Source organism: Spermophilus citellus (genome assembly GCF_964194105.1).
Source record: "Spermophilus citellus genome assembly, chromosome: 9".
Classification (NCBI taxonomy): domain Eukaryota; kingdom Metazoa; phylum Chordata; class Mammalia; order Rodentia; family Sciuridae; genus Spermophilus; species Spermophilus citellus.
In genome coordinates this window covers 86,563,629-86,588,815 of record NC_138191.1, presented here as the reverse complement: position 1 = coordinate 86,588,815, position 25,187 = coordinate 86,563,629, and the positions used below count along the sequence as shown (strand labels likewise).

Here is a 25,187-nt window from a genome sequence, read left to right as displayed (position 1 = left end):
GCTGCATGTCCCCTGCTCTCTTTGCACTCCTCCCTAGGATTTGCTGCACTAAACATCGTGGAAATAGTGGCTGTGATTGACTAAGCCGGAGTGGGGGGAGGTGGGAGGAGTGTTTGATTAGTTCATTATAGCTTTGGTTACCCTTGAATTAAGCAGAGCGAGTGTGTACAGGGGACAGCTAGCCCTGCTTTTGCTGTATACTCTAGCAGAGGAGGGGTGTGCCATCAGACTGATTAATTTGGGATGTTATGCAGTAGCCCCCATTAATTAGGCTTGGGAAGCACTCCCTTAAGAAAGTCATTGTGAATGTAATATATTAAAGGCTCTAAGAAATTGGCAGAAAATCATTTTAAGCAGCCTCAGTTTTCCTACCTAAACTTATTTGATTATTCCTTTTTTTTTTTTTTTTAAATAATGACCACACACATGGGGGATATTAGACCAAAATCAAAGAAACCTTTGGGTCATTTTCATTTGGTCTTTTTTCAGGATTATTTTGAATAACCCTGCACTAATCCATGATGTGTGGGTGTCATAATTTAAAACACAGAGAACAGTTTTACTACTCTCATTTCCGAGTGGTCAAGAGGCATAAAGCAGCTATCCCCAGGCAGACTATTGCTGTTCCCATTTTGAAAGAAAGAGAAAGGAAAAGGCAGGTCATCCACAGCACAAGTCAGTACTGAACTCTGGGGACTGTCTGTGCCCAGGCTCATGTGGCCTTTCGCCCACACGGCTTTCTGGAACATGAAGTGTTGTCTCTGACAGGGACTGTTTTGGTGTACTGGATTGTGAATGGTGTATGGTGGACAGTGACGGGAAGACCCACCTGGACAAATCCTACTGTGCACCACAGAAGGAATGCTTTGGGGGCATCGTGGGAGCCAAAAGTCCCTATGTTGATGACATGGGAGCAATAGGTATGTTTATTGGGGTCCCAAAGTAACTTGATTCTTAAATACACATTTTCCCACCTACATACTAAGACAAAAATCTTTTTTTTATTTATTGGTTCTGGGTATTGAATCCAGGGGTGCTCTACCACTGAGCTACATACATCCTCAGACCTTTTTTATTTTGAAACAGAGCCTCCCTCAGTGACCCAGTCTGGCCTCAAATCTGTAATCTTCTGGCATCAGCCTCCACAATAACTGGGATTACAGGTGTGTGCCACGATACCCAGAAAAACAGAAACATGTTAAAATAATAATTCTCTGCCCAATTTCCCCTATTCCTTTGTCAGTAGTCTTTAGTTACAAAACCAAGGCACATAATTACCTTCAGAGCTGGCTAGATATTCGGTTCAGAGACAGCAAGCAGCCCTATGACCTGCCAGATTTTGAGATACTGGAATTCCCTCCCTTTTTAAAGCTTGTTCTGAGAAATACAGGGCTGATTTCCTGAACTCCAGGCCTGCGTGAATGTGCTTCTAGCTGTCAGAAGTGCGGGGCCAGTGACATGAAGTGACCAGTGCAGCCTCTTATTTCCCTTTCCCCTTGCAGCTTTCACAAGGCAGAAGTCTTAAAGCTACACATCGGTATTTAGGGCCTCCAAGTCAGCAGCTGCCAAACCTACCCCTGTGTAGCTTCAGGTAGGGTACAGAACACCACAGGGAAGAGAGCCTCTGGAGTTGGGCTCCAAGACCTTGAAGACACCATCAACGACACTATTTCCCTCATTAGATATTTTTTCAGTCTTCCTGGATTTAGCACCAAATCCTAATTCTTAGCTGACAGTTGAGTCAAATATAATTAATACAGATGCTACTCAACTTATGATGGGATTACATCCCAGAAAACCCCACTGTAAGTTGAAACTATCCTAAGAGAGGATGGATTTAATACATTTATTTTTTATTTTTTTTTTAAAGAGAGAGGGAGAGAGAGAGAGAGAGAGAGAGAGAGAGAGAGAGAGAGAGAGAGAGAGAGAGACCTAATATTTTATTTTTTAGTTATCGGTGGACACAACATCTTTGTTGGTATGTGGTGCTGAGGATCGAACCCGGGTCGCACGCATGCCAGGCAAGTGTGCTACCGCTGAGCCACATCTCCAGCCCGGATTTAATACATTTAACCTGTTGAACATCATAGCTTAGCAACACAGCACACGGTTGTGTGTCAGTTGTTTGCCCACAAGTCCATGTGGCTGACTGGGAACCAGGGCTCACTGCAGCTGCCCAGCGTCCTGGGAGAGTATCCCACCACATATCACCAGCCCAGGAAAAGATGGAAATTCAAAAGGCAGTGCACATTTTCTGCTGAATGCGTTATTGCTTTGTGTCATCATCAAGTTGAAAAATCTGAGCTGAATCATAGGAGATTGAGGACCACCTATACCTTGACTTACCCACCACATTATTTTTTGAGCTCATGTGTTGCCATGGGGCCAGTTGGGAGTATAGTTGAGGCACATGTGCTCCAAGCAATTATTTTCTATGTCCACCTGCAATTTCCTACCTGCAAAGAGCAAATAGCGCTTTAAAGGGAACCCATAAGCTCTGAAATTTGGTCTGTTTAGCACATATTTATTGTGCCTCGGTCCCTTGTTTCAGTGAATGGGTGACATGACCCCCAGCGAGGCCCACATTGCCCTTACCTCTGTGCTGAGTACGGTCTCCTCTTCTAGGAGCTAGGGCTCTTACAGCGCTGGGTGCTATTTAAGTGATTTGCATCCACTTGAACAGTCCTTGCCTTTGTGCTCTTGCTCCAGTTTGCAACCATTTTAGAACCAGGAGCTAAAGCAAGCTTCTATTCCCACATTCTGGTGGGTCTTTTGGAGAATTCAGAGTACCACACGACTGTTCATCAGAACCCTTCCCACTCTGTCATTCCTATCCATCGTCATCCTTCCATCCCCACCTCCTACCAACACACGTGTTTGTGTCTTTGCTGAAGGTGACGAGGTGATAACCTTAAACATGATTAAGAGTGCACCTGTGGGTCCTGTGGCCGGAGGCATCATGGGCTGCATCATGGTGCTGGTCCTTGCTGTGTACGCCTACCGCCATCAGATTCATCGCCGGAGTCACCAGCATATGTCTCCGCTTGCTGCCCAAGGTGAGTGCAGAATGAATCCCAGTGCATCTCTAGGAGGCAGCTGCCTCCTTTGGGTTGTTCCAAGGCTGGAAGGACAATGACCAATTGGTTAAGTCTCTTAAGAAATTGCAAGGACAGCACTATATCCTTAGCTTCTTTGGGGTCATCTCAAAAGTCCCCAAAGCCTGTTTTCTTTAATGCCTAAACCCTGCAAGCCCCATTTTGATTCCCTAGAAAAATCCCTGAATCTTCTCTTTTACCAACAAAAGCCCACTATGGCCTGCCTCTCGTGAGACAGCCAGGAAACTGGAGGGCTGAGTGTGAAGTTTTCTGTGTCAGATGCACTGGTGATTCCCCACGTCACCGTTGCCAAGAACATGGATCTGTTGTATTGCAGTTGCTATTATATGAAGTGAAGGAGCACACCTTGGAATAATCACATCTCTTAAAACAGGAAAAGTAATCAAATTCAAGTGGAAAAAAAAATCTGTAATCATGACCTTGATACTGAGATATCAAGTTTTAAGTATGCTGTATTACTCATTTGAAGGCGACAAAGCCAATTAATGGCCATCCCTGTTCCTCCTAAAGCCCCAGGGATGTGTTAGCCTGACTCTCATGGAGATAAAGTTAACTGGTAAGGTAGCTCACCCTGGCAGCAGTAATAATGGAATGAGGTTGGACTTTTCTATGACGGCAGCTGAAGGGGACCAAGGGGCCATGATCTCTGTTGTAGCAGGGATAATGATAATGCACCAACCCTTGGTGAGATTTGGCTAGGCTGAGGATGACCATCATCCCAGTGTGACCTGTGCCTGGCCTTTTATAGGGATTTGTAACACCATTTTATCAACATGGTAGGTCTTTGGTTTCGACCCTGTTGTTTCTGTTTTGTCACTATAGTAGAGGATTAAAGATCATTTGACCTCCATCAGCTTCTTTTCTCCTGTTTCTTCAGAAATCAACCTCAGTGTGTGTGTGTGTGTGTGTGTGTGTGTGTGTGTGTAAGTGTGTGCGAGCACATGTGTTTGTGTGCTTGAGTGTAGAACTAGGGATAGAATCCAGGCTTGCTCGACGTCTGAGCTATACTCCCAGCCCTTCTTATATTTTTATTTTTAGTTGCCAAGCCTAGCCTCAAACTTGAGACCTTCCTGCCTCAGTTTCCCTAGTCTCTGGGGTCACAGGCCTGTGCCACTGTGCTTGGCTTGTTTATTCACTTCTTGTTCTCCTTTTGATTACTGCTCCTTCTTTCATTAAAAAAAAGCACGGAAGGGTTCAGCTCATTTTCACCCAAGATAGAAACTCTCTACTGCCTCTGGGTGTGTGTGTGTGTGTGTGTGTGTGTGTGCGTGTGCGTGTGCGTGTGCTGTGCCAGTGCTCTGCCACTAAGCTATCCCCCCAGCCCAGGATTCATTCTTGATGGAATGCTGTCACCCAGCCATCAAACGAGCACTCAGCAGGGTATTAAAGCGGGTGATTTTGTTTGATTAAATAGTCATGTTTCTCTCTTTTTAATGATGGGTAGAAATGTCAGTGCGTATGTCCAACCTGGAGAATGACAGAGATGAAAGGGACGACGACAGCCATGAGGACAGAGGCATCAGTGAGTACCGAGCGGCCTGGCGGCAGAAGGCGTCAGCAGGAGGCTGATCCAAAACAAATATTCTTTCTTATGTCCTTTTGCCTTGTATGAAAATTTAAGAAGCTTTGACATGGTGGGTGTGGTTTTTTTCCTCCCTTTTCCATTAGGGATAAGTATAGGTCCTCGCTCCGTTTTAGAAAAATCTCAAAAGACTCTATGTTGTTATTCTTTGCAGTAGGTGCTCTGACCTGAAGCTGCTCACCTTTTACTTTCTTTCTCTCCCTCATTACTTTCCCAAAAACTGTTTTAGGAAAGGAATGTTCCAATATGCATTTTTTTAGTCACACACACACACACACACACACACACACACACACACACACACATAATCACACAATCAAAACTCAGAAGGGAAATGACATTTTCTATATCAAAGGAGCATTCCTTGAGATACCCTGGCCTTCAGCTACCTGGAACATGGCCTCTTGGTACACGTTAAAGCTAGATAATTAAGTACCTCTCCCTGCCTCAGTTCTAAGTCACCTCCCCTCATCCTCAGAGTTTTTTTCAAAAATTGCTTATTCTAGCTCTCCAAAGAATACCTTCCCCCAGCATGCAAGTGAGCATGCGCAGAGCAAGGGGGTTGAGAGGATGAAGGTGCTGGCATGAGAGTGACATTCACTGTCCTTGACTTCCTGCAGTCAGCAACACCCGCTTCATAGCTGCCGTCATTGAGAGACACGCGCACAGTCCAGAAAGGAGGCGTCGTTACTGGGGCCGGTCTGGAACTGAAAGTGATCATGGTGAGTTCTTGCTTCCTGCCATAGAAGACCAGAGGAGCCTGCTCTGCCTGTGGGATGATGCTCACACCTACTCCCTCTCTCACCTACTCTGTGCTTAAAGTTAGTTATTTTGACATAGTTTCCCCCAAAAGATGCACATCAGCATGAAGCCCTTTTGTAGGAGCCCAAGGGTAGTTTTGCTTGTACCTCAGCACTTCCAGGCATAAGCCAGATGACCTCTGGGCATATGGTTTGCTTCCAAGTTTTTCTCCACAAAGGATTCAGGGCGGGGGTGTAGCCCAGCAGTAGAGCACTTAACTGGTATGCAAGGCCCTGGGTTAATTCCCAGCACCACAAGAAAAGGAAGGAGGCTGAGGATTCTTGTTGACTATGTGGAACCCGACTGTTGAGCTTGGTTCTCAGCACAACCAACACCTGTTGAGGTTCAACCACCCAGTGTTGTTGTTGTTGGGCAAACTACAACATCATTAAGGGCTCTGTTGGGGCATGACAAGAATCTGGGCTGTCTCTAGCACTCTCCACCCCAATCTCTGGCCTTGTCTAGGAAAACTCAGAACAAAAACTTTGCCAAAGAAATATTTGCACTGAGCCTTGAAGGATTATTAAAGAAAGTTAGGAACCAAGGATATTAGAGGTAATTAGTATGTACAACATACCAGTAAGATGCTAAGGGACAGCCTAGGCTGAGTAGGTGCCAATGGAGCCCAGGACTAGGAAGGCCATGTGCTCCACTGGAGACTAGGCCATACCACATGGCTTCTCACCTTCTAAAGTCATGTTGCTTATTGTCATGAAGAACAGTAGATATGTCCTGGTCTGTGAGCATCACTGCCACCATTTTAAAAAAACATAAGAGGGATGAAAAATCTCTTGTAAAAATCTCTTTTTTTATTTTCTAAGATAGTTATCTAATTTTCCAGAAATCTTTATTTTTCTCTCAGAAATAAGTCTTTTTATGCATAAATAATATATTTAAGTATTTTTTATTTAGCTTTTCCCACACCTATCCTGAAAGGAAAAAAAAAATCTTTATTTGCTTCCCCCCTATGCTAGTGGCAGGGTCATTTTCCTCCCAGCAACCCAAGGCATCTTTTATACCACTGCCAGGTATTCAAACTCCCTTTGGAAAACAGGAGAAGCTGAAACTCTGCTATGTAAATTGGAGACTCTTCATTTGGACTCTGAATAACATTGTTTCCACCAACTAAATAGAACCTTAGGGTTTCTATGGAGAGCCAAAGCAGAACTTAAATTTTTCAGTTTCTTGACTCTCTGGCTTTTTTCCCAAAAAAAAACCCTTTGAACCTGCATAAATTTCTTCTGCTCGACAGTTCTGTGCCTTCTCCTCTGAATAATAAAACAGGTTTGTGGCTGCTAAAGTTCAACAGAAATGATTTCTTATTCAGCAGAAATACTGAATCCTTTTTCTATCTCTCTCCCCAGTTGCATCCCTACCAAATTGGGATTCTGAGTGATGTTTCCAGTGGTCCACAAGCCCCTCCCATTGTCTCAGTAAAATGGCAGATGAAGCAACAGCTTAGATAAAGAGAATGGTGTAGTGTCAGTATCTGAAAACCAAGGAATCTAGCTAAGGGCTTGGTTTCTTTCATTTTTCACAGTAATTGGATCCCTGTTATCCCCAAGGGTTAAAAAAAAATAGTTTTTCATGCAGACAGAATGCAATACCAGAAGTGGAGGGCATTGATGTTCCACATATTCCCAAATGCATCATGAAATTAATAAAAATTAACTGGGTGTTGTCTTATTTCTGAACTTGTACCATGGGTCACAGAGAGTGGTGGTGTCAAGTTAATGTCCCTGTGGTGCCTAGAGGGTAAGCATAATACACATTCAGCAAGGAAGTTTAGTTGCTGGCACACTCTAGCTCCTCTGTACATTCCCCTGTGTGGGATATCTGTTGTGTGCCAGGCACTGCAGAGTAAGTTAAAATGGGAGACTTGTTATTTCTGCAAGGCAGGGTGGTACAGTGGAGACCTTAGGAGACAGAGTTAAGGGTCAAGCCAAGCTCACTTCGGATCCCCCCTCCCTCCCTTTAACAAGCTGTTAGATGTTAGTGAGCTCCTTTGGACCTGAATTTTCTAATACCTTAAAATAAAATTTAAAATTCCTACCTCATAAATGTGTTGTGAGGATTAAGTCAAATAATATATGATAGGTTTGGCGCTCAGGACTCACCTGTTTGACCTGAAGGAATTACAATCCGGGAAGAAAGCAGAAATGAATGCACATATTCCTGAGATTGGTAAAAGGTGGTATGTGACAGCTTCTGTAGAGGAGGCACTGGGACTGGCCGTGGAGCAAACAGGATCACAGTGCCATGGTTCTGTGCTGCCCAGTGTGGGTTCTTTTCACATGAGTCTTTGGTGTGATACACAAAAGCAAATTTGAAATACATAAATAAAGAGCTGCTGAACAGACTAGACCCTGGAGTATGGCTTAGAGTAGTGATGCTTCTAGAATTAAAACTAAATGTTGCCCAGGCTGCATTTTTATTTAGAAATATTGATGTGGGCTGGGTGTGATGGCATGTGTCTATAATCCCAGCAACTCAAGAAGCTGAAGCAGGGAGATTGCAAGTTCAAGGCCAGCCTCAGCAACTTAACAAGGCCCTAAGCATCTTAGCAAGATCCTGTCTCAAAATATAAAATTTTAAAAAGGGGAAGACATGTGGCTCAGTGGTTAAGCACCCCTAGGTTCAATCCCTGGTACTGAAAAAAAAAAATATTTATGTGACCAATCAACTTCTGTATTTTAAAGGAATCTAATTTTAATTTTATATCACAAAAGACTAATTACTCAAGTTAAGAATATATTTTTTAACAGGGCCATTTTTGTCAATGTTATTGGTGTTTGGTAGGTGCTAGGTAGGTGCTCTACAACTAAGCCACATCCCAGCTCCATTTTTGTGTTTTGTTTTTGTTTTTTGCAGTACTAGGGATTGAACCCAATGGGGATTTACCACTGAGCTGCATTCCCAACCTTTGAATTTTGAGACAAGGTCTCTCTAAATTGCTGAGGCTGACCTTGAACTTGCCATCAGGCACTAGGCATTTTTGTCAGTATTCTAAGAATACCTACAGTGAATGTTTTTCAGCAAACTGTTACACTTATAAGTAGACTTACGCCCTGTGTGTATTTTTAACCATAGATGAGTGAAAGGTAGAGGAGAAGAGTTAAGGGGAGGGAAAAGGGAGAAACCGGGAAGTGAAATTGGAGTAGATTAAATTCCATATCTGTATGATTATGTCAGAATCAACCTAGTTATTATGTACAACTGTAATGCACTAACAAAAGCAAAAAGCAAAAGAAAATATATTACAAAATGCAAATAAATGCTGATAATAAATAAAATAATAAAATAAATGCAAATAAAAGGCAAATAAATGCTGAATTTTGAAAACCTGGTCAAAAACACAAGACCCTTTCCTGGAGAGGCAGAAATATCCTACTGCAGTTACTCTCTGTGGCCACAAGATGGTGCGTGAGATCCCAGAAGTACAGAGCATTCCCCTGCAAGCAAGAGGCTTCTTAGGAACCACCCCAAAAATACATAAGCAGATTGCCAAGGCACAAGAGCCTCTTCTTGGCTCTTCTGTTCCTTATGGATGCCTGGCCTCGTTCCTGAAGTCCGTTTCTCACTTGAGATGGTCTGTGCAGACACTTTTCTTCATATGCCTTTGGGAAGCACCGTTTCCTTTGAAAGTGTTAGCTGACAACCTTTGTGTTTAAATACTGCTTCCTCCTCCAGAGCCAGGGGCCCTGTCTGCCTTCATTCATCACTGTTCCCAGTGCTCAGCAGAATGGCCTGGCACTGAGCAAGCAGTTAATGTGTGGAGTGAGAAACTGTGTTGTCTTTCTCCTGTTTGCTCCCCCCTTCAGACTTCCATTAATTTTTCAAGTAAGAGGAAGTTACAGAGGGATTGAGCAATTATGTTGTAATGAGGACATTAAATGAAATGGCTATAGTATGAGGGTTTTACTTTGGAAAGGCCTCTACTGGGATGCTCATCAGAAAGCAGTAACAGAAGAATTGGGGGTACCTCAAGTTGCCATGGAGACAGTTACCATTATTACCACCCTGAGTGAACCCAGGTACTGTGACCACCCAGATTCAGAGCATCACTAGGCTTTGTCAGAAGCCCTGGACAGGATTCAAAGAATTGTCACCTATCTTCATAATTACGTGAGACTAGTGAATCTCATACCAGGCAAAGTCGCAAATTAAGAAAAAATAAAATCCCATTGATACCATTGCTTGGGGGATATAGCATGCAGGGGTTGTTTGTTTTTAAGTACCTGCTTTGTGTTCTGGAATTTAAGAAAAAATTTGCTGATGAACAGCCCTGGTTTTTTTTTATAATACAGTAAAGCAAAGAGATATGCACAGAATGCTGTGTAAACTCATAGAAGGAGCACCAGAGTCCTGTGGCTGGCAGGACTGGGTTTGGATTTGGTTGAGAAGGGTTCTCAGAGGAGATGTGCATATGGAAGCACAACAGCAGGATGAGGGAAGATGGGAGAGCAAGCCAAGCAGAAGGACCCCATGTGCTAGTCAGCTTTCTATTGCTATAACAAAATACCTGAGAAAATCAACTTAGAGGAAGAAAGGTCTATTTTTGGCTCATGGTTTCAGTACATGGTCAGCTGCCTCCATTCCTTTTAGGCCTGTGACAAAGTAGAATCATCATGGCAGAAGGGCACAGTGGAGGAAAACTACTCATGCTCATTGAGAGCCAGGGAGCAGAGAGAAATAGAGATACAGAGAGGAGGAGTCAGGGATAAAATATCATCCCCAAGGACACACCTCCAAAGATCTACTTTCTCCAACTAGGTCCTACCTCTTACTATTTCCCCCACTTCCTAATAGTCTACTCAGGTATGAATTAGTGAACTAATCCATTGATGAGGTTAGAGCCTTCTTGATCCAGTCAGCTCCCAAAAACCCTCCTCTGAACACTGCTGTATTGGGGACCAAGCCTTCAACACATAAGCCTTTGGGGAACATTCCAGATCCAAACCATAACACCCAGGAATGCTAAAATGAATGAAGCATTACCATGGGTGCTTGTAAGTATGCAGAGATAAATCGTATTTTCTTTTTTTTTTTAAGAGAGAGAAAATTTTTTAATATTTATTTTTTAGTTTTCGGTGGACACAACACCCTGGGATCGAACCCAGCACCCTGCACATGCCAGACGAGAGCGCTACAACTTGAGCCACATCCCCAGCCCAAATTATATTTTCTATCACAGCCTTAACATGTATAGCATAAGGTGGTCTGAGTGTACCCCATACTTGTTATTGAGGTTTTGGAGTCTCATTTCCAGTGTCACATCGTAGGCTTAGCACAGTCAAAGCTGAGAAGCTGAGGTTCTTATTCTGGCCTCCCGGTCTCTTCACCATAGGTAAAAACATCTCTGTTTCCATGGCCTTGGAACCTAGAAACCATATCCAAGAATGTCAACTCACCTGGCATCTTGACCAGGCACATCCACTGGGTCACCAAATCCAGTCTGGAATAATCCCTTGAAGCCAGCTGCTTCCCTCATTTCCAAGTACTGCTACTATACCTCTTAAGGTTCTTGCCTTCCACCTGTCCTGTCCTCCAGCTACCTGCAAGTGCACATCACATTACATGGTATAGGAATGGCCTTACATTTCCAAGCCTCTTTCTTGGTAGCTGCCTCCTGTTTCTTTACTCGTCTCCACTTATTAACTCCCATTTTTCTACTTAGGCCCAACTGAAATGAGTTGTGATGCTTCCTCATTTCCCAAAATTGGAATTATTTTCTCCTCTGCATTTAAATTATATCTCAGTTAAAATCATTAAGGAAAGAAGACATTGCTTATTCATGTTTTGTCATCTCCCCCTCCAGCCCATATGGTCTGCAATGTATGAGTAATTGAATAACTTGTACAAGTAAATTTTACTTGTTTTATTTCTTAAAGACTAGCTTTGAGCTTCTTTTACGGGACAGGTTTTCATCTGTGTGTCTACCCCAGTGACCAATCCAGTGACTTGCACATAAGAGGTGCCCAATAAATATTTGTTGCATTGGATGGTCTGTGCTGTCGTTTGAGTAATATTTCATTGAGAACAGAGAATTGCCTTTCTCACTTTTTCACAAAGCATACATTTTCAATCACAAACAAATCCTGCTCAGCTGTTTGCAAGCACATCAATTTTTTCAGCCACAAATGTGACTAGCACTACCCATGGGTGGGTGCTGATTGATGCTAACTGTAGATGCAGTGAAGATATTAATGAGCTGCCACTTCTAAAAACGTTTAAAGGAGATTTTTGCAATATTTAAAAACATGCCAGGGTTCTTGGAATGGAATCCTTTGATCAACAAGGGCAATTTCTTTTGAAACATGTATTACTCAGAATACCAAAAGAAATGAATCTTTAAATGCAGTGAGCCGGCTTACACAGAGAATAGTTGATTCCTTTTCTAGTTGGTTATGGGTAGATGTGGAGTATTTGATTAGGTGCTAGAACCTTGGGAAAGTTCCTTAACTTCTCTGATCATCGTTTCCCTCCCTTATAAACTGGATATTAATGTGCATGATTCTTGGGTATGTAAGAATTGCCTGACACTGTGCCTGCCATGGGGCAGGTATACAGTGATGGTGACATTGGCTTTGTCCTGACTGGTGTCCCTGTGGACATTTCAAAGCTCCTTGCCCCACTACCCCTGAAGGATCTGAGTATTGTTCAGATCTTTCCCTTGAAGCTGCCTGTTGCCTACTTTGTAGATTTTTTTTTTTAATTTTTTTTGGTTGTTGATTGACCTTTATTTATTTACTTATATGTGGTGCTGACAATCGCACCCAGTGCCTCACACATGCGAGGCAAGCACTCAACCAAACTGAGCCACAACCCCAGCCCTGTAGATTTCTTTAATAGGAGAGAAACTTTTAATCTCCGGAAGGAGTTCAAGAGAGAGCTCCCCAAATGAATAGTGATGGTTACCTAAAGGTCATGGAATGGGGGGTGATTTCGGGTTTTGTTTCATGGGCTTGGGGGTCTTTGGTAAAGGTTCTTATTTATTTTGTTTTCCTCCATACTTTCTCAGTTGTCTCAACTGACCATGTATTTATTATGTACTCATTTTTAGAAAAAAAAAAACTGTTAACTCCGGGTCTTTTTAAAAATAAGTTGCTTCATGTGAGGACTGAATCTAACAAATTATGCTCTGTCCATATATGACTATAACATAATGAATGTCACTTGTTATATAATTATAATGCACTAAGTGAAATGACAATAGTAATAGAAGGGAGACTATAGAGTAGAGCAAGCAGATCAAGGAGAGGGAGGAGGAGAGGGAAAGGGAATGTACCAGGGAATGAGATGAATTGAATTATGTAATGTGCATGTATAAATGTGGCATAATGAATCCCAGTATTGTGTATAATTATAATGCACCAATTCAAAAAAAAGTTCATAGTTCTTTTGCAAGGAAAAAAAAAAAGTTCCTTCAACATCTGCAGGCAGCATGCAAGTGTCTGTGTCTGCACCTGTGTATCACACAACAGGGGTACCTCCTGGCATCTCTCCTGTGTCTGGAAGCTCTCAGCTGAACTTGCTCTGTTCCTTTTCCAGGTTATAGCACCATGAGCCCACAGGAAGACAGCGAAAACCCTCCATGCAACAACGACCCCCTGTCAGCCGGGGTGGATGTGGGGAACCACGACGAGGACTTAGACCTGGACACGCCGCCCCAGACTGCAGCCCTACTAAGTCACAAGTTTCACCACTACCGCTCACACCACCCCACCTTGCACCACAGCCACCACTTACAGGCAGCCGTGACCGTACACACTGTCGATGCAGAATGCTAACAATCTCCTCAGCTCCAAGAGAAGACAGGGGTCTGGGAGATACAGAATGTTCTGGAAAGAAAAAAAAAAGAGCCAGCATAAAACCTACCATCAGAGACCCTTTGTGTGTGTGTGCTTTGTCCAGAGTGGTTCAACTCACTGCCTGCCCATCGGCATGTTAAAAAACAGAGAAGCAACAACAAAATCACATTTGTGAGGACACGAAGCTGGTTCCGAAACGGAGGGGGAGAGCCTGATTAATGAACCTGCCACGATGCTAATGGAATGGAACAGACGGCAAACCTCCAAACACAGACGAAACGTGTCACTGAAGCTGAGCCAGAGGAATGTTCCAGGGAGCCAGAAGCTTTCAGCTCTCCTTAACTGGAAGAGGAAAATCTGCTCAACCAGAGACTGGGAACATGGCACCTCCCGTCACCAGGGTGTGCTTTGAAGATCGTGCTTTGTTTCTTAGCGGTACCTGGATACCATAGTTGCTGTATGGAACTTAAGTGAAGCTCTCTAAATGATGCATCTCAGAATTTCTAAGTAAAGGATTATTTTTCTACTATTTATTGAACTTTCAAACATTCTCAGACTTTGGGGGAAAGCAAAGGAAACACATTGAGAAATTTTCAGCGATTGTCACTAGCTGTTGTGTGCGTGATGAAGTGGTTCTTTGATTAAGGAGTTATATCTCTTATTTAACTCAGCATCATCCCACTGCCCCACTCCAAAAAAAAAAAAAAAAAAAGGAAAAATGAAGAAACCTTCTCTCTGACTTGTTTACGTCATTTTGTGGAAAAGCATCTTTATTTGTAATGCAGTATTCTCTCTGTGTTTGACAGACGTGGGAAGGGGCAGAGAAACCCAAGCTGTTTTAAAAGAAATTTTTATGTTTCTTTATAATTCATTTCCACTCCCCTGTACAATACTTTTCTTAGGTTTCTACGAAATCTAATATTACCATTCCAGTCCTTCAGCTAAGGGAGGGTTGGATTTATTCTCCTTGTTTTAAAAAGACTATAAATTTTAAAATGTCCCATTTTTGACTCTGAGAATATTAAACACATAAGGGAAGACATTTTAAAATTGTGAAATTTTGGTTCTTAAGATTTCTTTTGAAATCATAGTTAAAAGCTGCTGCCAGTTACCCAAGAACTTACCCACCAAACTGCTTTCGATTTACACGGGGATTAATCAAATCTGGCTACTATGACATGGGGCATTGTAATTTTAAAGTAGTGTTCGAATTACAGTGATGTATTTTAGATTCACGTTTTGTGATTCAAATATGTTATAAAGACATTCTTGCACCGTGTGTGTGGTAAATCTCCGTTTATATGTAGTTGGAAAAATTCACTGAATAGGGTATTATGATATAATGTAAAAAAAAAATTGGTTCTTCAGCAGTACAGAAAGTAAACTATATATGTGCTATCTGGAAACCCCTTCATACTGTGTATAAAATTACAGTCTAGTGAAATAAACTGTATTCAACGGACAGTGTGAGTGGCTACACTGATTTGCTTAATGTATCACTTCTTATGCTTCAAGGCAAGTTACATTCATATCAAAACCTAGGAGGTCTGTTGACAAGCTGCAGTATGCATCCTTTCAATGACTACAGTCAACTTGAGGCCCCCTGAGGGTCTCAAACAAGCAAAGCAAGTGAAAGGTCAAATGGGATAAGCCAGGCATGGTGGTACACACCTGTAATCCCAGTAACTCAGGAGGCAGAGGCAGGAGCTATCCTTAGCAACTTATGCCCTAAGCAACTTAGCAAGACCCTGTCTCAAAGCATAAAAAGGGCTGGGGATATACCTCAATGGTTAAGCTCCCCTGGGTTCCATCCCTGATCAAATGAGATAAACTACAAAGCAAACATTTAAAAATGTATAGAACATAGTTCCCCTTTCCTAAGCAGCTAAATCTATGTCATTAATATTAAATGGTCAATTCTACACTGAAGGGAATGCATGGGTTTCCTGTTTTCCCACAAAAGTAAACTCTTTTCATGGGATGCTAGTTTTTTGGTTTTTGTAAAGGTGAAAATCTCTGTTATGAAACTAGCTTCTTTATTGAGGATGGAGAGGAATTAAGAGTAGAAGTCTGGTGTTTTCAAGAAGGGAATCACAAAACTTAGAGCTTAAATTTTATATGTATATACTACTCAAACACAGTCACGAAACACATTTTGTTTTTTTTGGTTTTTTTTTGTTTTTTTTTAATTTTTTATTGGTTGTTCACAACATTACAAAGCTCTTGACATATCATATTTCATATATTAGATTGAAGTGGGTTATGAACCCCCAATTTTACCCCCAATGCAGATTGCAGAATCACGTCGGTTACACATCCACAATTTTACAAAATGCCCTATTAGTAATTGTTGTATTCTGCTACCTTTCCTATCCCCTACTATCCCCCCTCCCCTCCCCTCCCAACTTCTCTCTCTACCCCATCTACTGTAGTTCATTTCTCTCCTTGTTTATTTTCCCATTCCCCTCACAACCTCTTATATGTAATTTTGTATAGCAATGAGGGTCTCCCTCCATTTCCATGCAATTTCCCTTTTCTCTCCCTTCCCCTCCCACCTCATGTCTCTGTTTAAAGTTATTCTTTTCTTCCTGCTCTTCCTCCCTACTCTGTTCATAGTTGCTCTCATTATATCAAAGAAGACATTTGGTATTTGTTTTTTAGGGATTGGCTAGCTTCACTAAGCATAATCTGCTCTAGTGCCATCCATTTCCCTGAAAATTCTATGATTTTGTCATTTTTTATTGCTGCATAGTACTCCATTGTGTATAGATGCCACATTTTTTTTTTATCCATTCATCTATTGAAGGGCATCTGGGTTGGTTCCACAGTCTAGCTATTGTGAATTGTGCTGCTATGAACATCGATGTGGCAGTATCCCTGTAGCATGCTTTTTTAAGGTCTTCAGGGCATAGTCTGAGAAGGGCAATAGCTGGGTCAAATGGTGGTTCCATTCCCAGCTTTCCCAGGAATCTCCAAACTGCTTTCCAAATTGGCCGCACCAATTTGCAGTCCCACCAGCAATGTACAAGTGTACCCTTTTCTCCACATCCTCGCCAGCACTTGTTGTTGTTTGACTTCATAGTGGCTGCCAATCTTACTGGGGTGAGATGGTATCTTAGTGTGGTTTTGATTTGCATTTCTCTGACTGCTAGAGATGGAGAGCATTTTTTCATGTACTTGTTGATTGATTGTATATCCTCCTCTGAGAAGTGTCTGTTCAGGTCCTTGGCCCATTTGTTGATTGGGTTATTTGTTATCTTATTGTCTAATTTTTTGAGTTCTTTGTATACTCTGGATATTAGGGCTCTATCTGAGGTGTGAGGAGTAAAAATTTGTTCCCAGGATGTAGGCTCCCTATTTACTTCTCTTATTGTTTCTTTTGCTGAGAAAAAACTTTTAAGTTTAATTAAGTCCCATTTGTTGATTCTAGTTGTTAACTCTTGTGCTATGGGTGTCCTATTAAGGAATTTGGAGCCCGACCCCACAATCTGTAGATCGGAGCCAACTTTTTCTTCTATCAGACGCAGAGTTTCTGATTTGATATCAAGCTCCTTGATCCATTTTGAGTTAACTTTTGTGCATGGCGAGAGAAAGGGATTCAGTTTCATTTTGTTGCATATGGATTTCCAGTTTTCCCAACACCATTTGTTGAAGATGCTATCCTTCCTCCATTGCAAGCTTATAGCCCCTTTATCAAATATAAGATAGTTGTAGCTTTGTGGATTAGTCTCTGTGTCCTCTATTTTATACCATTGGTCCACGCGTCTGTTTTGGTACCAGTACCATGCTGTTTTTGTCACTATTGCTCTGTAATATAGTTTGAAATCTGGTATTGCTATACCGCCTGATTCACACTTTCTGCTTAGAATTGCTTTTGCTATTCTGGGTCTTTTATTTTTCCATATGAATTTCATGATTGCTTTATCTATTTCTACAAGAAATGCCGTTGGGATTTTGATTGGCATTGCATTAAATCTATAGAGAACTTTTGGTAATATCGCCATTTTGATGATGTTAGTTCTGCCTATCCATGAACAGGGTATACTTTTCCATCTTCTAAGATCTTCTTCTACTTCTCTCTTTAGGGTTCTGTAGTTTTCATTGTATAAATCTTTCACCTCTTTTGTTAGGTTGATTCCCAAGTATTTTATTTTTTTTGAGGATATTGTGAATGGAGTGTTTCTCCTCATTTCCATTTCAGAAGTTTTGTCGCTGATATACAGAAATGCCTTTGATTTATGCGTGTTGATTTTATATCCTGCCACTTTGCTGAATTCATTTATTAGTTCTAGTAGTTTCTTTGTAGACCCTTTTGGGTCTTCTAGGTATAGAATCATGTCATCTGCAAATAGTGATAATTTAAGTTCTTCTTTTCCAATTTTTATGCCTTTAATTTCTTTCGTCTGTCTAATTGCTCTGGCCAGTGTTTCGAGAACTATATTGAATAGAAGTGGAGATAAAGGGCACCCCTGTCTTGTTCCGGATTTTAGAGGGAATGCCTTCAACTTTTGTCCATTCAGAATAATGCTAGCCTGAGGCTTAGCATAGATAGCTTTTACAATGTTAAGGTAAGTTCCTGTTATCCCTAGTTTTTCTAATGTTTTGAACATAAAGGGATGCTGTACTTTGTGGAATGCTTTCTCTGCATCTATCGAGATGATCATATGGTTCTTATCTTTAAGTCTATTGATGTGGTGAATAACATTTATTGATTTCCGTATGTTGAACCATCCTTGCATCCCAGGGATGAATCCTACTTGATCATGGTGCACTATTTTTTTGATGTGTTTTTTTATTCGATTCGCCAGAATTTTATTGAGGATTTTTGCATCTAGGTTCATTAGAGATATTGGTCTGTAGTTTTCTTTCTTTGAGGTGTCTTTGTCTGGTTTCGGAATCAGGGTGATGTTGGCCTCATAGAATGAATTTGGAAGAGCTCCCTCTTTTTCTATTTCCTGAAATAACTTGAAAAGTATTGGTTTTAATTCTTCTTTGAAGGTTTTGTAAAACTCCGCTGTATACCCATCCGGTCCTGGACTTTTCTTGGTTGGTAGTCTTTTGATGGTTTCTTCAATTTCATCCATTGATATTGGTCTGTTCAGATTGTGTGTATCCTCCTGACTCAGTCTGGGCAAATCATATGACTTAAGAAATTTATTGATGTCTTCACTATCCTCTATTTTATTGGAATATAGGTTTTCAAAATAATTTCTAATTGTCTTCTGTATTTCTGTAGCATCTGTTGTGATATTGCCTTTTTCATCCCGTATGTTAGTAATTTGAGTTCTCTCTCTTCTTCTCTTCATTAGCATGGCTAAAGGTCTGTCGATCTTATTTATTTTTTCGAAGAATCAACTTTTTGTTTTGTTAATTTTTTCAATAGTTTCTTTTGTTTCAATTTCATTGATTTCTGCTCTGATTTTAATTATTTCTTGCCTTCTGCTACATTTGCTGTTGTTTTGCTCTTCCTTTTCTAGGGCTTTGAGTTGGAGTGTGAGCTCATTTATTTGTTGGTTTCTTCTTTTTTTGAGGAATGACCACCAGGCGATGAATTTTCCTCTTAAAACTGCTTTCATTGTGTCCCATAGATTCCGATATGTTGTGTCTGTATTTTCGTTTATCTCTAAGAATTTTTTGATTTCCTCCTTTATGTCTTCTGTAACCCATTGATCATTCAGTAATATATTGTTCATTTTCCATGTGATGTAGGATTTTTCCTTCCTTCTTATATCATTGATTTCCAGTTTCATTCCATTATGATCAGATAAAATGCATGGTATTATCTCCACCCCTTTATATTTACTGAGGGTTGCCCTATGGCATAATATATGGTCTATTTTTGAGAAGGATCCATGTGCTGCTGAGAAAAAAGTATAGCCATTTGATGATGGTTGATATATTCTATATAAGTCAGTTAAGTCTAGGTTATTGATTGTGTTATTGAGATCTATAGTTTCTTTATTCAACTTTTGTTTGGAGGATCTGTCCAATGGTGAGAGAGGTGTGTTGAAGTCTCCCATAATTATTGTGTTGTGGTCTATTTGATTCTTGAATTTGAGAAGAATTTGTTTTATGAATGTCGCAGCACCATTATTTGGTGCGTAAATATTGATAATTGTTATGTCTTGTTGGTGAATGGTTCCTTTTAACAGTATATAATGACCTTCTTTATCCCTTTTGATTAACTTAGTCTTGAAGTCGGTTTTATTTGATATGAGGATGGCCACCCCTGCTTGCTTGCGAGGACCGTGTGCGTGGTATATTTTTTCCCATCCTTTCACCTTTAGCCTGTGTATGTCTTTTCCAATCAGATGTGTCTCCTGGAGGCAGCATATTGTTGGATTTGTTTTTTTAATCCATGATACCAGCCTATGTCGCTTTATTGGAGAGTTTAAGCCATTAACATTCAGAGTTACTATTGATATATGGTTTGAACTTCCATCCATGATTGATTGTTTATCCTTTTTTTTAAAAAAAAAAAATTTAGTTTGTTTCACCATGATTGTCTTTCCCCTCGCCCTCTGTCTTTACTGAGGCACTTCCCACTGATGGTTTTGGTTATTGTTTTTCATTTCTTCTTCGTGTAGTGTTTTGCTCAAAATGCTTTGCAATGCTGGTTTTCTGGCTGCAAATTCTTTTAACTTTTGTTTATCATGAAAGATTTTTATTTCGTTGTCATACCTGAAGCTTAATTTTGCTGGATACAGGATTCTTGGTTGGCATCCATTGTCTTTCAGTGTTTGAAATACATTGTTCCATGACCTTCTTGCTTTCAGTGTCTGTGATGAAAAATCCGTTGTTAACCGTATTGGTTTACCCCTAAATGTAATCTGTCTCCTTTCTCTTGTAGCTTTTAATATTTTCTCTTTGTTCTGTATATTGGATATCTTCATAACAATGTGTCTTGGAGTTGGTCTACTGTGATTTTGTGTGCTTGGTGTCCTGTATGCATCTTCAATTTGTATATCTGTTTCCTTTTTTATTTCTGGAAAGTTTTCTGTAATTATTTCATCCAGCAGGTTACTCATTCCCTTGGTTTGAATCTCTGTACCTTCTTCTATCCCGATGACTCGTAAGTTTGGTTTCTTCATGTTATCCCATAACTCTTGGATGTTTGTCTCGTGATTTTTTACCAGCCTTTCTGAGTTGACTAGACTCTTTTCAAGATGGTATATTTTGTCTTCATTATCTGACGTTCTGGTTTCTACTTGCTCCACTCTGTTAGTGATACTCTCAATTGAGTTTTTAATTTGGTTTATCGTTTCCTTCATTTCTAGAATTATTGTTTGATTATTTTTTATAATCTCTATCTCCTGATAGAGATGCTTAACTTCTTCTTTTATCTGTTTATGAAATTCATTCTCAATGTGTTCTTTCGCTGCTTGAATTTGCTGTCTTGTATCCTCCTTAAGGTTCCATTCCATCTGTCTAAGGTGTTCCTTGAGTTCTTTATATGACCATTTTTCTGATGACTCTAGGTCCTCCTGAATATTTAGGCTGTCCTGCATTGTTTGTAGTCCTTTTCTTCCTTGTTTTTTGAAGCTGCTCATGTTACTTCTTGTTCTGTTTGACTGCTGGGTTACTGTTTACTTCTATAAATTAATTTGATGTTTGGGAGGAAAGGTATTTGAAGGGAAGGGGTGAAGTCACTAAAGAGAATGAGAGTAGGCAGGTAGAATTCAAGGAAAGGGGGGATAAGAGAAATGAAAAGACTAAAGAAGAAAAAAATAGGAACTAAAAAAGAAAAAAAAATTTAAAAAAATAATAATAATTAAAAAAATAATAATAATTAAAAAATACTAATAATAATTAAAAGAAATTTAAATTAAAATTAGTAGGAAAAAAATTTTTTTAAAAATATTTTGTAAAAAAAAAATTAATTAAACAACAGGAAAGAAAAAAATGCAACTGAAAGAAAAACCCAAATCAAAAAAAAAAAAAAAAAAAGAGAGAGAGAAAAGAAAAAGGAAAAAAAAAAAAAAACCTAATAAATGCCGTCTTAGAGTTTGATTAACTTCTCTTCCAGTAGGTGGCACTTTGTCCACCAGGCCAAGTTTCTCCTGTCAATACGCGGGAACCAATCACTGTGCAGCAGCTCCTCCCAGACTGGGTGAGTCTCCAATCCTGAGTGTCTAGGGCCTCCTCTTGTGTCTAGTCACTTCCCACTTTTTCTCTAGCCAGGCCCCTCTCACCACAATACTGGCTACAAGCCAGGTCTGCTGCTCCCGGGAGCCCTGTTTTCATGAACGACTGGGCACACTCTTCCAGTTTGCCATTCCCTCAGACCCTAAGTTTGTAGAGCTTGGGGCTGAGAATCCTCAGCGGATTTTAGTTGCCCTCCGGTATCCACTTCCCCGTAGCTGGTGCAAGAGACCTCAGCAGTCAGCCCTGGTGGGAGCGGTAGATCCGCACCGCGGGACCCGCACCACCTCTGATTCCCTCGGGCTGGCTGTAGCACTCGTGGGAGAGCTGGGAGGGGCCCTTACGGGAGAGCTGGGAGTGGCCCTTAAGGTTTTCCCGATGTGTGGAGAGGGAAGGCTGTGGGATCACACACCTGTACCTGTTGGTTTCAACGAAGTTATCTCCTCCACAGCAGTCTGATGACGTTGTTTCCCTTTGCTGGGCTACCAATGCAACGGGTGGGTCCTTCTCTCTCAAGCCCCATTTCAAACCTGTGGCCCCTACTTATGAAGACTCGGTAGGCATTTACCTTCGTATGATGAGAAGGGCTGACCAGTTGTTTCAGCCGGATGGATTAATGCCGAGTCATCGCTGTTTGTCTGCGGGAAGCAGGTGACCGGGAGTTTGAATTCAGCGGATCAGGGCTCAGTGCGTGTTCTTGGTTCACTTGGATTTTAAATTGTCTCTCATCTTATCAGCTGTTTCATTTAATTCGGCAGCTCATTCGCGTGGTGAAGAGTCTGCTCTATGGTGCTCTGTGGGAGGCGGCGGCAGCAGCGGCGGCGGCAGCGGCCTTCGGGACCCCGGAGAGGGGGTGCGGGTTGGGGGAGGGGAGGCGGCGCCTCGGGGCCCGGGTACCGGACACGCGGGAGAGCGGGCGGGGTGGGGGAAAGAAATTGAAATCTAGATTTAGAGACTGAGCTTGGGAGGAGAGACAGCTGGGGAGAAGCAAGGCGGAGAGGTGGAGAGGAGAAGGAGATGGGGCCGATAGAGCCGTGCACCTGGGGCTGCAGCCTTACTGCTCCCGCTGAAGTCGTGATGGATTCCCTCCACCTTGGCTCATGACTTGATGTTTTCAATCACAGGCCTGGGCTCCGTCCCAGGCAGCGGCTCCGCGGGGCTCCGGCGGTGCGGGCCTGGCGGCGGCGGCGAAACCACACTCAGCCACCCAGGGACCTCGGGGCCGCTCGAGCGGCGGGGGCCACCCGGCGCGGGCGCCGCGGACTCCTCGGCGCGGGCGCCGCGGACTCCTCGGTGCCGCGTCCCGGCAGGTCCAGGTCCCACGCCGGCGACGCGCCCTCCTCCTCGCGCAGCTTTGGCGCGGCCCGGTCCGAGGCGCCGGCAGCGGCGGTCGGGGTGCGGGGCCGTTCCACTCCCTCCAGCTCCGGCTCCGGCGGGCCTGTGGCGGCAGTGGTGGGAGCGCGGAGGCGCGGGGCGGCCTGTTACCAGGCGGCGGGGAGGGACCGGCGGCGCTCAGGGGAGCGCGGCGGCACGGCCGGCGGCGGCGGCTGTGGCCACGAAACACATTTTGTATCTTTGCAATAAGACTCTCTCCTGTCCCCAACTCAGGGCGAAAGTAATAGGATGCTTACATCTGAGCAAGAAAACAAATGAGCTTTAGACACTGCGTGGCATATGACATACAGGTTTGTGAATTTTGGGTTGAAGTTTCAACCTTCCAAGTTACCTCTTCTCATATTCCCCAAGCTTCTCATAGTAATGTTGTTTAACTTTGGCAGTGGTGGTGGTCATGTTGGTTTCTTTTTTTGTTTTAGAGTGGGAGGAGTTTATTTTGCTTTTTGTACCGGGCACTTAACCACTGAGCCACATCCCCATCTCTTTTTATTCTTTATTTTACGACAGGATCTTGCCAAGTTGCTCAGGGCATTGATAAATTGCTGAGGCTGGCCTTGATCCTTCTGCCTCAACCTCCTGCGGACTGGGATTACAGGCATGCACTACCATGCCCAGTTTGGTTTTGTTTTGTAAAATGAAAAATATGGGGCTGGGGACATGGCTCAGTGGTGGGGCTCTTGCCTAACATGAGCAAGGTCCTGGGTTTGATTCCCAGCACGACAAAAAGAAAATATGTTTTTAGAAACTTTTATGGTGACCAACACTGGTTCCTTGGCTCCTCGGATATGGTTTTTTAATGGAATGCTGAAGAGACATCTGATCATTCATGCCTTCTCATTTCCCAAGGCATCCTGGTACCTGTGACCAACATTGCTTATCAGTGTTGGTGAGTATCAGGGGCTCAGGACATTCCAGATCACTTTATAGAGAGGAAAAAGGAAACTTTCTATTTGCGGCCTAAACCAAACAAAGTTCAAATACTTGCCCTCATAGTATATGTTCATTGGCTTCTCAGATAAATTTATTTCAGAAATTTTGGAGACTGTGGTAGTATTGTTTTCCCTTTACTTCTTGATTTAATATGAATATTCAACTAAGCCTTAGTGATATTTTATTTGAAAAACTCTGTCAAACTTACTCAGGTTTATTTTGCCAGCCAGAGTGACCATGATACATGAAAAGAAGTCCTGGAAGTTCACTTAAACTCATTCCCTGCAGATGCACAGCTCCAGACGGGAGGATTTTCTAATGTATGTCTGGTAGAATCATCATATTCTTAAACACACCTGTCCAGTCTCATCTGTGTCCTTTTTGGTATGTTTCTGAACAGACAAAGTGCTGGTTTTCTTGGCTGAGATAGAATACCATACTCAAAAATTATTTTTATTTTTCAGTTAAAAGAATTTTAAGTTGAAAGGTAACATTTCTATATTTGTTATTTGTAACTATATAAGATGGTCCTCTTAATAACTAGGGTGTGTGTGTGTGTGTGTGTGTGTGTGTGTGTGTGTGTGTGTGTGTACATGAGATTTTTGGAGATTTTCTTCTGGTTTTCAATTTCCCTCCGTTCTAAATTGCTCATCTCTCATCTTCCATCTCTCATCCTTTAATTTGGTGTTCCTTGTTTTTTATTCATTACCGTTCCCTCCCTCTAAGAAGAATATTTTGATTTCATTTAAATCCTCCTGAGATTTTGTTGGATAAGGTTGCACTTTGGAGAGGTACAAACCTTTGTAGTATCTGATTTCTTTTCCTTCCACAAGAATCCATTTTTACCCATCCATGGGTGATGTCTCCCCTGCTGAGCATGCCTGTCCTCCAAAACCTGACTCAGCCCTTCTTCAGTGCCCTCTGGTACCCTACCATCTCTGAGCTACACATGCTTTCTTCTTGCTTGCAGTGACAGAGCTCTGAATTGAAAGCAAAGAGGACTGAAAGTTCATCCCAGTGTGTCTAATCCCAGGCTCAAAACTGTTTTGGAATTCTTCATCTCCCTCTTTTATTTCACAAATCCAAAGTCTTTGACTAAATATCACTCACATTTACCCATTCCTTCTGTGTGTGAGAGAGAGAGACAGAAAGACAGGGAGAGAGACTGATTTGCAAGCCTTCTGTATATACTTCCACTGACCAGTGGCCTATAAACTGCTTCCTTGATTCTCTTCTCCAATTCATCATTAAATAATGCATGAGTTCTTCCTTGTCTGACACTGTGCTAGGAAAGGAGTGCACAGGATGAATTAAATAGACATGATCCCTTCTCTTACTGGATGTAGAAATGTAAATGAATAAAAAGCTTGACTCCCCAGTGTTATCCTACTTTTGCTTCACAGTGAAGTA

At 41.9% G+C, this 25,187-nt stretch overlaps 1 protein-coding gene across 1 annotated transcript in view; it reads left to right on the top strand.

The window, feature by feature from the left end:
- Positions 1-14,763, top strand: part of CACHD1 (cache domain containing 1) — a 219,803-nt gene extending 205,040 nt beyond the window's left edge. The window contains exons 23-27 of the mRNA XM_081307496.1: positions 769-920; positions 2,895-3,056; positions 4,561-4,638; positions 5,319-5,420; positions 13,051-14,763. Coding sequence (XP_081163622.1) covers positions 769-920; positions 2,895-3,056; positions 4,561-4,638; positions 5,319-5,420; positions 13,051-13,289 — 733 coding nt within the window. The 3' untranslated portion in view covers positions 13,290-14,763. The remainder of the gene's footprint in view (positions 1-768; positions 921-2,894; positions 3,057-4,560; positions 4,639-5,318; positions 5,421-13,050) is intronic.
- Positions 14,764-25,187: the final 10,424 nt, after the last annotated feature.